This window comes from Vipera berus, assembly GCF_964194415.1.
Source record: "Vipera berus genome assembly, chromosome: 11".
Classification (NCBI taxonomy): Eukaryota; Metazoa; Chordata; class Lepidosauria; order Squamata; family Viperidae; genus Vipera; species Vipera berus.
In genome coordinates this window covers 8,711,144-8,724,465 of record NC_138214.1, presented here as the reverse complement: position 1 = coordinate 8,724,465, position 13,322 = coordinate 8,711,144, and the positions used below count along the sequence as shown (strand labels likewise).

The 13,322-nt window shown below is 42.4% G+C and overlaps 1 protein-coding gene and 1 long non-coding RNA gene across 2 annotated transcripts; both read right to left on the bottom strand.

Annotated features, from left to right (window-relative positions):
- Positions 1 to 1,775: 1,775 nt before the first annotated feature.
- On the bottom strand, positions 1,776 to 6,569 carry TMEM35A (transmembrane protein 35A; the record flags this gene model as incomplete). Its single annotated transcript, XM_081336773.1, has 2 exons — positions 1,776 to 3,099; positions 6,450 to 6,569. The coding sequence occupies 2 exons, from the start codon at positions 6,567 to 6,569 to the stop codon at positions 2,713 to 2,715; spliced, it is 507 nt and encodes a 168-aa protein (XP_081192899.1). The 3' UTR covers positions 1,776 to 2,712.
- A 2,606-nt stretch (positions 6,570 to 9,175) lies between these two features.
- Positions 9,176 to 12,865, bottom strand: LOC308673211. Its single transcript, XR_014027598.1, has 2 exons — positions 12,302 to 12,865; positions 9,176 to 10,898 (listed from the first exon to the last, which is right to left on the bottom strand). It is a non-coding gene; the product is annotated as an uncharacterized lncRNA (long non-coding RNA).
- Positions 12,866 to 13,322: the final 457 nt, after the last annotated feature.

Here is a 13,322-nt window from a genome sequence, read left to right as displayed (position 1 = left end):
TCAAATTTGATCTAAACTGCAAATCTTTGGTTATGCTCAAAAAGCAAGTTTTTGGACACTGAAGGAGTAAAGCATAAGTGTAGAAACAAACCCTATTAGATCCTGTGAGGTTTATGTATCAGAAAATGTAGACAGGATTTCAATGCATGATTTCTACAAAAGTACATTAAGATGTCCTTTTTTTCAATTTGCAGAAAATATTTTATACACTGAATGTTTAAAATTGTATTACTTTGTTTTTCAAATAGCCAAATATTCGGTAAAAAGTGGGTAGTACTCAGCGAATGAAATTCTGTTCTATATTTTATACCCAGTACTTTAGGCTGAATTTGAGTTAATAGTGAAAATATGCATTTCAATTGCTTTTAGATTCAAAGTATAGCGAATGGCATATTTGCACACAAGTGCAAACTTTTCAGTACATTGGACAGCAGTCTTGTTCAGCATTGCTCAAAAACTTTGTGAATGGCATACAGCATGTAAAAGCCATTGCAACTTTTTGCCAAATACTTTTCGCTGTATTTCAGAAAGGCTGTGGTATTGCCAAACCTTTGATATCCCAGATCAGCTGAACTCACCACAGAAAACTGATTATAATCGTCATGATTGAGAACCTCTGAGATTCCAACCGAAGTTTCAAATGACCCAGAAAGACAGTACTTGATTTTATTTAATCCTTGGCATCTGCAGATAGAGTTAGAATCTCTTGAGATATTGGCCAATGTTCTATGGGGTAAGATGGCATGGAAAAATTCAGACCTACCTTTTCCCTCTTAATCTTCATGTGAACGTACATCAGTATTTTCTCTATGCAATTATGGAAAGAGGTGGTGGCCCTGTTTCACCGATCATCCGCAGAATATATTTCAGTCTTAATGTAGAAAAATGCCTGCTGCTTGTAGAGAATCTTACACCTCTGATGCATGACAACTTGACGAATCATGTAGTCATTTTAACGGTGATTTCTTGGAAGGAATATTTGCCAGGACTCATTGATGGGGATAACAGGCAATCTAGTCTCATATTTTTACATGTCTCTATGGTCACAGGCATCCATGTGCTTCATGATGTCATGAGCACGTTGCAAATGTTGTGGCGTACATCATCCCTATCTTGATGGATACGTCATGTTCTCCCAGACACCTTTGACTATGCCAGGGGTAGGCAACCTTGGCTCTTTTATGACTCGTGGACTTCAACTCCCAGAACTCCTGAGCCATAATGGGGGAACTATGGCCCCTTCATGACTCGTGGACTTCAACTCCCAGAATTCCTGAGCCAGCATGGCTCATCTTGGAAACCTCTCCCTTTCTCCTCAGCATGGCTGGCTCAGGAATTCTGGGAGTTGAAGTCCACGAGTCATAAAAGAGCCAAGGTTGCCTATCCCTGGCCTCTGCTGTTTTTCATTTTGAAACATTGCCTTTAGGGTTTATTGTGACCACTTCTCAGATCTCATTTCAACACATTTGAATATGTTCAAGTACAATTCAGAACAACTAGCTATTGGGGCTCTTGAGTCAGCATCTTGTCATTCAAAAAACCAAGGCATGTCAGGAAAAAAGCCATTGTAGCCATACGTGAAGTGGCGGAAACATATACGTAAAGAATTCCAACGTCCCATGATTTAAAAAACAAGTTTCCTCCAAATTTCAAAAAGTTTATTTTTATAAATTGGGTAAGGGCTGGGGAATGCGAACCAGACAATATGAATAAAGCAACATATATATATATATATACATACATATATTTATTTATTTATTTATATATAGCTTTTAAAAAATGTATTTCTTTTGATAGTCGAGCTTTGCCTTTCGTGTTCATCCCAAGCTGAACAATAAAAAAAAACCTCTCAATAACAGAGATCTTAAGAGAGAGACCTATGCAGAATAGAAAATTGATTGCACTCTTAGCATCACCTGAGAGCAATGTTGCTTAATCTTGGAGGCTTTAAGATATGAGGACTTCAATTCCCAGAATCCCCCAGCTGGTCCTGCTGGGGAGTTGAAGTCCACCCATCTTAAAGCCGCCGTGTTTGAGAAACGTTGCCTTACACTGTGATTCTTGCAATGGCCAAAGAAGTAGATTTACACAGGGACAGACAATGAACAGTCCCTGATCCTGTGTCAGCAACCACACAGACAGACTTGGGAGAGAAGAGGCCTGATGGATTTATTACTGTCTCTGCAAGATCCTTTATGATCTGCTGAGAAAGGGTGGATGCATGCATTGTTTGGCGCAGGTGAACCAGGAGAGTGAGTAAGTAAAGACAGCGTTGGGAATTTTGTTTTTTCTTCCCAGGCTTTCTGCCCCTGAAGGACTGCATTTTGGTACAGAGGCAATTCAGGCAAAGCAATTCAGCTGTCCACCCCTTTCCGCACACACACGCACACAGATACACAGATATACATGGACACTTACACACTCGATACAAAGAGACACTTATTTCTTGCTTAGATCCAATACATGAGGATGACACACTGGTGTGCAGGAGGTGGAGGGCTATAGCAGAGGGCAGCTCTTAAGAGGTTCCGAGTGCATAAGCCAGCTTGAAATTTAACCGGCTACTTGAAAGGATTTCCCCATGTGCCACCATGGATCCCTTCCCAAAACCAACCAATCAATCAAGGACAAAAAGAAACAGGTTGCTCTGTTGTAGGCATTCTGCACAGAGAGCTGCAAAGAGGGTCCATAGGTCCCGTACAGAGGCGCCCACTAGGATACTTTGATTTTGCCCTTCTCTGGGGCTGCATCTGCCAGCAACTGCTGCTCTTCCCCATTCACTGTCAGGGTCCTCTTCTCCGGAGGCTGGTCCTCAGGCTGGCGTGCAATCAGCAGGCGGCAGGTGAGCAGGATCCCAAAGACCAAGGCGTGGGCATAGCGCTTGAGTGGGTCACCCACGAGTTGATGAAAGAAGAGCACGGCCAACACAAGCAGCAGCAGCACAAAGTTGGCCACATCTTTGGGGCGGCCTGGGACCAGGGTCATGACGATCCCGCAGGCCACCTCCAGGGCTCCAATGCTCTTGCGGAGGATGATGGAGCTGACCCCCATCCTCTTCAGCATGGGCAGCGCCCTCACATAGGTCTTGTAGGCACGCTTCTGTAAGCAAAAGGACACGAGCAGAGCATTCGTGACTGGTCTGGACCCAAGTTATTTGTTTATTTCACCCTTGGGAAGCCAATGGAGCACAGTTTGGATCAGCTGAGATCCAATCAAACAGGAAACATCAATCTTATCCCACAAAGGGAGGAAATGGACCGTAATGGACAAAGTGATCTTCTTTGGTGGGTATTTTGTATGATGAGGTTGGAAAAGAGGACCAAAGCTCAGTGGTAGAATACCTAATTTAGATGGAGAAGGTCTTAGATTCTAACTTCTCCAGACGGAAAACTTCCTACTGAACTCTTGCATTGGTGTAGTCAGTAGACAATCTTGGGATGGATGGATGGATGGATGGATGGATGGACTGAAGGAAGGATGAGTTAACCATAAAATAATTTCTTCAGCTCCTAGAGATGGCTCATGAGCAATCCTTGTCAAATACGTGAGCTATTGAAAACGACTTTGAATATTTATGGGGAGCATAAAGATTGGGTGTGTCCAACCCACAGCCCATGGCTGCATGTGGCCTTGGACCGCTAGTAATGTGGCCCCACATGATAACAAAAATACAAAAAAATAAAATTAAGTTTGTTAACTATATTTTACATGCAGCCCAAATGACTCCTCTTCACTCAATGCAGCCCAGGCAACCCAAAAGGTTGGAGAATTGTGCTACTATCAATATAACTTATTTGAAAGAAAAATCTCTTTTGAATCTAGCTGAGCTCTTGACTTCATTGACAGGCAGTTTTCCTGAGAACTGCATGAAGATGATTCATCTTTGCCTTTACTCAGGATTTTGTTTTTTTTTTTTTTCTGCTGACTTCCCACTCCAGTTTTTACCCAAACTTCCCTGGGAGTTTCCCATCCAGCATGGCTTCCAAAATCAGACAAAGCTAGTGGGTGCCACCTGATGAAGCAACTACAGCAATAATGTCATATATTCTGAGAGGTTACCAAGAGTGGAATACAACATAACATAAAGTTGAGAACAGACCCCCGCTGTTACAATCCCTGACCAAACAATGTGCAGTTTAAAGAATGGAATTGTCTAAAAACAGACACAACTCATCAAATGACTCCTGGGAAAATAAATTGGATTGGGTGGGCAAATCAACAGAATGTATTTGAATGCATGTGTGGATGAAGTAACTGCATTAGAGGAACTCTGGTAACCGTTAAAAAAAATGATGCACAGCTACAAATATGGGAAAGCAACCCAGATTTCCTAAAGCTGTAAAACTCGTGTTTTTTTTTAGATAAGGAAGTGGAAAGTAAGAAAGCAGAGCAAATAAATCTCATCTGAAAACCTGCAATGCTGGACATCATTTCATAGCAATGCACTGAAAAACAGTGTGCCATAGTGCTCGTCTTCATATACAACATGTTAAGCTATGATATGCTTAACTATGGTTTGATGAGTACTGTAACACACAACCGGTTCATGCAGTAAGTCAAAGCGTAATCTGTGCCTTTCAAACCACAGTCGCAGAGTTCAGACAATATACTAAATCACAAACAAGAGGCATTCATTCATCGTGAGAAGTGTGTTCCATTGTTCTGTCGGCCCCAATGACTGGATTTATACCTTGTTAAGCCCATCGTTTGTGAGCTAGCCACAACTGAATCCTTACATCATACTATGCCCTCAATCGTATTTTGCAGATCACAGAGAGATTGTGTCCCATAACTCAAAACCAAACCACACTACATTAACACAATGTGTGAACCAGATGAGCATGACAGTTAGCGAAATGAATATTTGTTACAACGCCTGTGCAAATGTAACTAATGAAAAAGGAAAAGCAGTTCAGTTGGCCAGTGGTATCAAGCCTCTTGGAAATACAAATAAAGAGAACACTTATCGGGATAAGGAAGAAAAAACAAAACAAAACCCCAAGGACCACCTGAAATTTATAAGCAGCTTGACATTATATATCTCTAGGATTTCATTTTACTTTTTTGCTTCTCAAAGCCCTTCAAATGCCTCGACACAGAGTCATTCATGTGATATTTAGGATAGTAGCAAGACAAGGATGGGAAGGGAAGGGAAGGGAAGAGAAAAGAGGAGAGGAGAGGAGAGGAGAGGAGAAGAGAGAAGAGAAGAGAGGAGAAGAGAGGAGAAAAGAGGAGAGGAGAGAAGAGACGAGAAGAGAAGAGAAGAGAGGAGAGAAGAAGAGAGAAGAGAAGAGAGGAGAAAAGAGGAGAGGAGAGAAGAGACGAGAGGGGAGAAGAGAGGAGAGGAGAAGAGAGAGGAGAGGAGAGGAGAAGAGAGAAGAGGAGAGACGAGAAGAGAGGAGAGGAGAGGAGAGGAGAGGAGAGGAGAGGAGAGGAGAGAAGAGAAGAGAAGAGAAGAGAAGAGAAGAGAAGAGAAGAGAAGAGAAGAGAAGAGAAGAGAAGAGAAGAGCCATACTAGAAAGTTCCACTACTGTTTATCTTCAGAAATTACAAGTCTGGTCATTTCGATAATGGAATATACGAGTGAGCATTACTGCATTATGAGTGACCTCCTGGAAGAGACAAAAAAGAAACCCCTTCATGGTTTGGCTGTCTGCATTGCCACACAGCTGGATCTCACCACCAGGTTCCTTAAGGACAACAAAAAATAGAAACAGCTGGAAATAGACTTGCTTTTTGAGAGGAAAGGATTGCCTCTCTCCTTTCAGCTCCATAGTCCAGGCTGATGGAAGACCCTGATTTGTCATCTTCTAGAAGCTTCTTTGAGGGAGGACATTACGTTGTTGTTCGTTGGGCTGCAGGCAGAGCTGAGCCATGTGGGTGCCTGTAACAGGTTATCAGGACACGGAAGCCAAATAATGGGACTATTTGTGTGTCTCTGTCACAACAACGCTGGGTTTCTTCCAGATTTCTGGGGGCCACCTTCCCCTCGCCCTAATAAGCAAACCCTTGGGTGTAGAAGATGTTCTCTTCTGTACCTGTCAAAGATGAACCCTCAGTAGCCTCGTGCTATCTCATCCCCTTCCGACACCCAAACCCTTAAGATATACTCTCTCCCTCGCTTCCTCCTGGAAATAAGGAGATGGTCCTTTCTGCTCTAGAATGTCTTTCTATGCTCCTGCATGGTTGCCTCTTCTACAGCCTACCAGTTTCATCTCCCTCCTCATCGGATGGCGGGGGAAACTGCCTTAGGAAGAAGGGAATGCCAGAGGAATCTTGCAAACGGAAGGTGGGAGAGATTCCTGAGCAAAGGAAGAGAACAGCGCGAGAAGGGTTGGGTGGTATTCGGTCCCCTTTTTTGCACCTCTCCAACCGTCGTCAAAAGCTCCTACCGTAACATTGCTGCCAGCTGGGAAGATGTCTCCTCCACCACAACTGTATTTACTCACCATCTCATTGTGGGCATCCTTGCTGAGCCTGGGGGTCAGTTTGATGGTCCCCATAAAGACGAAGAAGAGGCCCAGGGCCACCGAGAGGGCCACGATGGTGACAGTTCGGGGGGAGGCCATTCGGATCAGGATGCTGTGGCTTCCCCTGGGCTGTGATCTCTCGGCTAGGCAAGGGATGGTCAGTCACCATGGAAGGAGACGGGGAGCGGAAGGCTGCAGAAACCCAGAGGATGACACAAAGCAGAGAGGGAGATGCCTCTTCGGCTCAGCTGCCTCTGGGTCCTAACGTCCCGCTTTTTCACAGCATTGGCAAGGTGACATCTGCTAAACAAGACGCAGGGAAGGCTGTGGAAGAGGCTGTGGGAGCTTGTCATGGCATCCACACACTGATATTTCTGGCCAAAGGCTGGCACTCGTCCATGACAGCTCAGTGGACCATACAAGAAAGCTGCAGAAGAGTTGGATGCCCACTGAGGTGATTAAATCTGGGAAAAATAGCTCTAAAACAATTCCAAGCTACTAATACTACTTCTACTATTTCTTCTTCTTCTTCTTCTTCTTCTTCTTCTTCTTCTTCTTCTTCTTCTTCTTCTTCTTCTTCTTCTTCTTCTTCTTCTTCTTCTTCTTCTTCTTCCTCCTCCTCCTCCTCCTCCTCCTTCTTCTTCTTCCTCCTCCTCCTCCTCCTCCTCCTCCTTCTCCTCTTCCCCTTCCTCCTCTTCTCAGCAGCTGTCCTTTGACTATTCCATTCTAATATATTATGTAGCAGTCTTTAGTATGCCACAAGACTCTTTATTTTGTTACAAAACACTTGCAATTGTAAGGTCCTACTCTACAGTCCTCAGAAACTGACCACTTCTTTCCCTCTGTATCAGCCAGTCTGCTGCCCATTTCCCACCCAGCCCTGTGAAACCTAACACATTAAAATTGGAGGAAAGAAACTTGGCCTCCTTCAAATTGACTCAATAAATTGGTGGGATTGATTGCAATCCATGCTGTGCCCTGTTTGTGTCAATACTGAGTGACCGAAGTTCAGAGATGTGCCACAACCGTATAATTACAAAGATAATTATCATTCTGGTGCTAGAAACACATAGATTCTTATTATTGAGTTAGAATAAGCGCAGGCAGTTCCAAAGTGGTCACCAAAATGAACCGGCCACAGTCATTTTTTTTAAAGACTGGTCTTCATCTGGTCAAGGGTTCTCATAAATGGTCATCCAAAATCTTCCTGCTTATTGATGGGAGTAGATGTCAGTGAGCTTATAAACTAGCTCAAGGTGTCAGCATTAACACTCGAAGTGATGAGTCCTAAATATTCAAAAAGGATCTCCTCTATGAGCAATTTGGACAGGACCGTCTATAGCACGGGGGTCAAAATGCCAAGGTGACAGCCTCAATAGGTAGATCAGATTAGGAAATCAACTCTACAGGAAGGCTAAAGGTACTTTTATGGAAGTTGACTATAATAACAGAATCTTACAAATCTAATTGTGCTGCACTGCCTCTTCCTTCTTATAAAGGTAAAGGTTTTCCCTGTCTAGTTGTGTCTGACTCTGGGGTGTGTGTGTGTGTGTGTGTGCCCATCTCTGTTTCTTAGCCGTGGGAGCCACTTCGAAGACACTTTTGTAGTCATGTGGCTAACACATGAATAACAGCACATGATAACAGCACATGGAACCCTGCTATCTTCCCACAGAAGTGGTACCTATTTATCTACTCGCATTTGCATGCTTTCAAACTGGCTAGGTGGGCAGGAGCTGGGGCAAGTCATCAGAGCTCATCCTGTCGCACTGTGCTTGGTTTCGAATCCGGACTGTCAGCTTCCCAGCTGACAAGCTCAGGTTCTTTAACCACTGAGCCATCACGCCCCTGTTCTTCCTTCTTATACGCTACTGAATCAGGGAATTTGGTATAGGCCACAGATCCTGCATATCTCTGTCAAGATCCTCTTCCTTTTTCTATACATCAAAATCCCGTCTCACCTATTTTTATCTCCCTTACAGTTTGGACATTTTAAGTTTTGGTTGTTAGTCCTGCTCCATGTTTCTTCTTTTAGCAGGGCAGTGAGAAGCGTAACCCTTAAGGTGGAAATCCATAAACATTAAGAGTTCCTTCCTACTTGGAAACAATTTGGTATCCTCTCCCCTTTCCTATCAGGAAGACCGAAACACTGGGCAATTTTGCTGTCCCGGGTTCAAACGCTGCCATTTTCAGACAACTTTTTCTTCCTAGTAAGCTGGCCAACTCTTTGGAAGTAACTTCTTCAACCACAAAAGAAGCCTGAAGACTGGGTAATGACACCCATAACCATTAATGGGATTTTGGATTTTGTTTCCAGAGTTTGAAAAGGGTTGCTAAATTTTTAAAGCTACTTTAAGCCTGTCCAAAGGTTTACACTACCCATTTTGTGCATTTGTGCCTCAAAATGGAAGGAAACCATGCCACCCATGTACGGTGGCAATAATCATAAGGAGCTCCAAGAGAGAATTTGGGGGATATTTATGGGTTTGGATCACAAACTGATTATCCTGTAGTGAAAAGAACTTTACTTTTAAGAAGAAAAATCCGGGAGTAAGATAAAGGATGTTAGGCTTACTAAACACTTGCTCATTTGGGAGAAAACAAAACTCTGGGGTCTGTTAGAATTAAGGTTGCAACACTGCATAAATCATTTACAGAATTTACTCAGCCCAAACTGGTTTGGTTTACTAACAAAGGCATTCATCTGACAATTGAACTTTTATTATTTCAAAGTTGTTAATATAAGACTTAACTGAACAGCAGGTGGCAGACATATTCTTAGGAAAAAATACCCAACCCTGAATACTTTTCAAAAGATCTGAGAAAAACTGAGCCTTTATCAAACCTTTATCACATTTTCATTGCTGGCTTGTTTTGCACAAGGAGTCTGTTTTTCTCAACATGAGGATTGGCAATAAGCTAAGCAAATACTGAAATTCTACTCCCTGGATATTCCCATTACTTGATAGATTCCCTTAGGCATTGCCTGTCTCCCTTTTCAACTCATCTTCATAGAGGAAAGAGGTAGAGGTAGAAAATTGAATGATTATTCACAAGATTTCAGATTTTAGATCTGGTAGATTTCTCCACATGCCCAGTGATCACAGAATACAGTAGGCATCCATTTAGATCCGTCCGTGGTATAGTCACCAGAACAAAGTTAATGGTAAATGTAACAAAGTTAAATTTGACTGTTTTATCACTTTTGGGTGTCTAATTTGAGTGCCATTGTACCAATCATGAAGTTACTCATGAACTCCTCAATGAAACAAAATGGTTTTAAAAGTCAGAAGCTTTCTGCCAAAACACATATGAACTTAATGCAGGCTTCCTATATGATATTCTGGGGATGTGCCAGGAATATGCTTTCCTTCATGACATCATTTTCTTTTTAGCAATTTTGTATTCTGGCTGGTGGCTCCCCCAAGGCAGATTTGGATATATTATCTTCTCTATTACAAAAGACAGAACAACTAATTCATCTCTTTTTCCTCAGCCACGAGTCTCGTCATTTATCAATTAAAACAGCACTAATGGCAGTCCTGTCATGTTCTAAGTTGCCTTACAAGGAAGCCAATCAATATTTTCCAGCAGATATAATGTTGCACGGAACCGGATCTCGACTCTTCCCTCAGCTGTGCATCCAGTTATAGTTTTGCAGAGCAAAATAACCTTTTTCTGTCGACTTAGTTCACTCTCTTTTCCTGCAAGGCTATAAATAAGTCACGAAAGGTACGGTAAGTCACGTTGCACAACTGTAACATTATAAAGCGCAGATGCGATGTTGGCTTTCGGAATAACAGAGTTGGGAGGGACCTTGGAGGTCTTCTAGTTCAACCCTCTGCTCAAACAGGTGACCAGTACCATTTCAGACAAAGGGCTGCCCAATCTCTTCTTAAAAACCTGCAGTAAGGGAGCACCCACAACTTCTGAAGGCAAGGCAATCCACTGATGAATTGTTCTCACTGTCATGAATTTTTCCTTATTTCTAGATTGGTTCTCTCCTTGATTAATTCCATCCACTGCTTGTCCTGCTTTCAGGTGCTTTAGCAATGCCATGATAAAGAAAAAGGACAGCCAGCATTTTTTTAGAAGGAAGTGAAAGAAAGCTCCCTTATTGGACTCCTCTTCATTTTTTTTCCTCCTTTTCTGGAGACTTTCCAACCCAATATTACACCTTCTTCTGGATTTTCTCTTCGGGTGTGGCCCCACAAGGCATTATTGCTGGTCTACCACTTGGATGATGGTCTACTGGATTTTGGAAAGCTTTTAACTACTTCCCAGCAATCCTGTGAGATGTAGGAATAAGGCAGCACGAGCATCCAACTTTATTCAAGGCCAAGCATCAAGTTGATGGGCTACACAAAGATTCTATCTTTGACGTTCTGCTGAGAGGTACTTGAATATTGAAGGCTTCCCTCTGGTCACCTGGGAAGATTCAAATGCAAAAAGGAGCAATTAGTTTGTGCAAGGTAAAACTTATGAACGGATGTGGGAAGTGGATAATGATTATGGTGGTGGCATGGGAGCACAGTGGTTAGAATGCAGTATTGCAGGCCAATTCTGCCAACTGCTGGCAGTTCGATCCTGACCTGCTCAAGGTTGACTCAGCCTTCCATCCTTCTGAGGTCGGTAAAATGAGGATCCAGATTGTTGGAGGGGGGCAATAGGCTGATTCTGTAAACCACTTAGAGGGGGCTATAAAGCACTGTGAAGTGGTATATAAGTCCAAATGCTATTGCTAGTGCCATGGGAAATGAATTTACAGAAATAAATCATTTTTTTAACCATCCAAACAATACGATGCTAGGAGCTGTTCCCGGGAACAGATGAGAAATTAAATTATTTGTCACAGATTCTAAAGATGATTTGCTAGCAAAATCCAAACAAGTCTTTCTTCATTTATAGAAAGCAACAGTGAGAACACAATTAGAATGGGAGAATAAATGAAATAGTGGCTTCCGCTTTCCCTGCCTGCAAATTTATTCCCAAAATAGCTCCCCTTTTGTTTTGTTTGGCCCCCTTGACTTTACAGTCAACAGAGTTTTCATTTTGCTCTGCTCAGAATGAGTTCAGTGGGTGTCACTGCAAGTAACACCATTGAGATGTCTTTGCTGCAGTATGCCTTCCCTACCAATCTAATTAACTTGTACATCTGTAAATCAAAATAAACATTTTTACAGTATCCTTACTATGTTCTCAGCACTTTCGTGATTTTGAGAGTGCTAAACCTTACCCCTTCTATAAATTTTTCCTCCCTATTTTAGCTACTCTAGATATGTGGATGGGAATCAGAAAGACTTCAGTTTAAGAATTTGTGGAGATTCTCAGTCATCCAGGTCATGGCTGTCCCAAAGATGCTTTTTCAAAAGACTTTGTTTTTCCTTGAAGATGTTTCACTTCTCATCCAAGAGGCTTCTTCAATTCTGACACCCGAAATCCATCTGTCTTCAAGTTGCCAAGGTTGAAAAACTCTGCTCTGTTGTCAAATCCACGGAGAGAATGTTGAAAGTCAGAAGTGAAGAAGCTTCTTGGATGAGGAGTGAAATGTCTTCAAGGAAAAAGAAAGTCCAGTTGCCTTTTGAAAAGGAACCTCAGTTCAAGGCTACCCTCAGCCATGGAAGTTCATGGTGTGGGCCAATCATCCTATTCCAGCCCACTTTATCTCAGAGGACTGTGACGGTGGGGAAAATCATGGAGGAGAGAATGTTAAATAGCTAGCCCTGAGCTTGTTAGGGTTAAAAAAGAGTCCTATGCAAACCCTTTGAGCTTCTACTCACTTCACAGATAATTTCATTGGTCAAAGAAACTCTGGAATCCTGCTTTCTCACCCTTAATGGTTGGAAAATCTTTGTGCTTATTGTAGCAAGCTTGCAGTTGAAGTCTTGTCTTTCCATGTTACATAGCACGTCTTCATTCTAGTGGAAAGCACAGGGTGACAGAACCCATTTTCACACTTAAAGGTGGCCCAGAGTGGGATTTGGGGGTTTCTATAATGATTCTTCTGGGATTCAGGCCTGGCTGAGAACTGATTTGACTTGAAAAACAGGACGGGTGAGGATGACAGAGAACAGATTGGAACAGATTGCTCCGTAAACAGCCCAGGTTTCGCTTTGATCGTCTTGGCAACTGTTGTTCTGTCTGTGCAAACAAACTAGAATGCCACAGTCAGATCAAGATGGGGAAGATATACAGAGACCTTCTCAAAATTAAGAATGCTCCAATTAGCAATGTCGATTGTAATAATAGCAAACATATTAAAGCTTTTTTTTTAAAAAAAAGTCAAACATAGCTTAGCTTTTGCGCTGAAAATACCATCCCTTACCTTGTAATGACAATTCTCCTGAATCCAATCATAGAGCATATAACTTTTCTTAGGATTTTGCCTGCTCTCTAGCCAAACCAACATATTCTTCTAAACATGTGGGAGCTGTGATTTACACCAGCACATGACATTTTTACTCCATCCAATAATGGTTTTCTGGGCAAACATGTAATTGGCATGCAGTTAATTAAAACACCCTGCAGAAAGTAAAAACCACGTGAAAATAGAACACAACTATATAAAAATAACATAACTGACAGGGAGAGAAGCACACAACAGATGGGATATACATTTGAGTGACAACTGTAAGGATAATAAAGGTAGTGTAACACCTCAAAAATGGAGCAATCACATGAAGTGGTTGTTATGTACTGGGCTTGTGGTGATACTTGGGTTGCTGGAGCAGCTAACGGCTCTCCAGCAACCCAGACTAGCTGTCTCCTGTCCTGCAATTGGCTAGCCCCAGGCAGCAAGAGTGGGTTCAAACTTATTGGCTGCCGCCTAGGGGCTAGACTATATATTGCGGC